We start from the raw sequence: 1,854 nt of genomic DNA on the forward strand, positions 1-1,854 counted from the left end.
GTTCTCAGGTACTCGCAGCTGATCAGAGCAGATTTCTGGTATTTCGAGAGCTTCGATGAAGTGCTCGTTGCGGTCATACTGACTTCTTAGCCAAAGTTTCACTCTTCTGCGTTTTTCTTTGATAATGTTGCCTGATCCTCCGAATGGGTAGATTGTGATGTCCTCTTCACCAATCACCTCTAGTTGCAGTTCGCGGGAAAGCTCCTTTGTGACAAAACTTCGTTGGCTACCCCCGTCGAAGAGGAGGCGCGTCAGAGCTCTCCTTCGTCCTTCTTCCCATACTTGAGCCGTTTGGAGCAGCACGGTAGGCACATTTTTCGACTTCTGTTCTGCTGAAGAGTGCAGCTCTGCGGCTGTGTTCTCAGGTTGCCTCCAGGTGGGGTCACACATTTGTGACAGGTGTCTTCTGCCACAGTGCTTGCAACTTAGCCTTTTGTTGCGGCATTGTTTCGACACGTGTCCCTTTACGCTGCACCGGAAACAGCGACCAGCCGCAGACCGCAGTGAATCGTTTCTTCTTTTCATCGAGCGACATTTGTGCCTGACACTCGTGAGTCGCGTGATTCTTTGCATCACAAAATGCGCATGAATCGATCTGCTTCGATTTGCCCGCAGAGAAGAGCGAAGCCGCTGATCCTTTTGGTGTTTTGCTTTTTTCTTTATCTCGATGTTTTGAGCTGGATCCTTTTGCTTCGCTATGGCCAGTCTGCAGTGCCTTCTCTCAGCTCTCCACTTCGGTCTTGAGAAAAGCTCGTAAACTCTCGATGCCAATCCCTTAATTCTTCCTTGCTGTCAGCGGAGAGTTCCTTGTGGTAGTTGACTACTAGTTCCGATGGCAGCATTCGCAAGAGTGCGGAGCAGAGCAGGGCACCGTAGCCATTTGTTTTGACTCCGAGCGCTGAGAGAGCGGCTATGTTGCGCTGCAGATGGTCATAGAGTCGACGTAGGCCGATAACCTCATTCTCGTTGCGTACTGGTGGCAACTCGAGCAACTGAGTCAGATGTTCTTGTATCAGCACGTCTCGTCGACCGAAGCGCTCTTTAAGGAGCTCGATGGCTGTGTTGTAGTTAGCGCCCGTCACCTGGATGCCGTCGATGGCCGATGCAGCCTTCCCAGAAAGTGACGACCGCAAGTGCAGAAACTTCTCAGAGTCGGAGAGGGTGTCGTTTTCGTGCACCGCCCTCTCAAACTGCTCCCAGAAGGACTGCCACTCCGTGGAAGCGCCGCTAAATCGTTGTAACTCGAGCTTCGGTAGTTTAACGTGGGTCTGCGCAGCCCTCGGAGGGCCGTACGTCGGTCGGCGCCCGCGTCGCGGCCATTTCTGCTTGTTTTTTTGCTTTTTGCTCTTCGGCTTCTTGGCTGAGTTTCGCTATGCATGCGACGATCCGATCGTTGTACTCGATTGTTCTTATGTAGTTTTGCTCCGCGTCTTCGTCAACAACTAGTGGTTCAATGGCATTGTCCACTTCGTTTAGTTGTACTTGTAGGGCACTTAGCCTGGCCGACAAGACACTGGGAGCTCCGTCGTTCGCATGGCTCGATCGCCAAGAATAATTCTGCCTCGGAAATAAGCTTGGTCACCTGAGTTCTCAAGGCGCTCCTTTTTAGCTTGAGCCAGTCCATCCTGGCTTCTACGATGCCTGGCGTCTGTGATTCTGTGTTGCCTGGCGTATGCGTTGCCTTGAGCAGTGGTGTCGGTTTCGGCTGGGTGTGGCGTCGTCAGGCCTTGTTGGTTGAAGCGCCTCGTCGACCTTTTCTTGCCCTAGGATCGATGCTGTTTTTCCTCAAGCTCGTTGTTCTGTCGACGTCTGTTGACCCAGCTGCCTCAACGGCAGGGTTGCCACTGGTGGCTA

General features: G+C 52.6%; 1 protein-coding gene across 1 annotated transcript; it reads right to left on the minus strand.

Moving 5' to 3' along the window:
- Positions 1-695: 695 nt before the first annotated feature.
- Positions 696-1,624, minus strand: LOC119405910 (uncharacterized). The gene is made up of 2 exons (XM_037672733.1): positions 1,583-1,624; positions 696-1,205 (listed from the first exon to the last, which is right to left on the minus strand). Exons 1-2 carry the CDS (start codon positions 1,622-1,624, stop codon positions 696-698), a joined length of 552 nt encoding a protein of 183 aa, XP_037528661.1.
- Positions 1,625-1,854: the final 230 nt, after the last annotated feature.

The sequence above is a fragment of the Rhipicephalus sanguineus genome, chromosome 9 (assembly GCF_013339695.2).
Source record: "Rhipicephalus sanguineus isolate Rsan-2018 chromosome 9, BIME_Rsan_1.4, whole genome shotgun sequence".
NCBI lineage: Eukaryota > Metazoa > Arthropoda > Arachnida > Ixodida > Ixodidae > Rhipicephalus > Rhipicephalus sanguineus.

Bases quoted from the DNA above. Each gene is read 5' to 3' on its own strand.
- LOC119405910 (XM_037672733.1), bottom strand. From the start codon at position 1,624: ATGGACTGGCTCAAGCTAAAAAGGAGCGCCTTGAGAACTCAG. The intron at 1,206-1,582 runs GTGACCAAGCTT...ACGGAGTGGCAG, and splicing joins GGAGCGCCTTGAGAACTCAG to TCCTTCTGGGAGCAGTTTGA.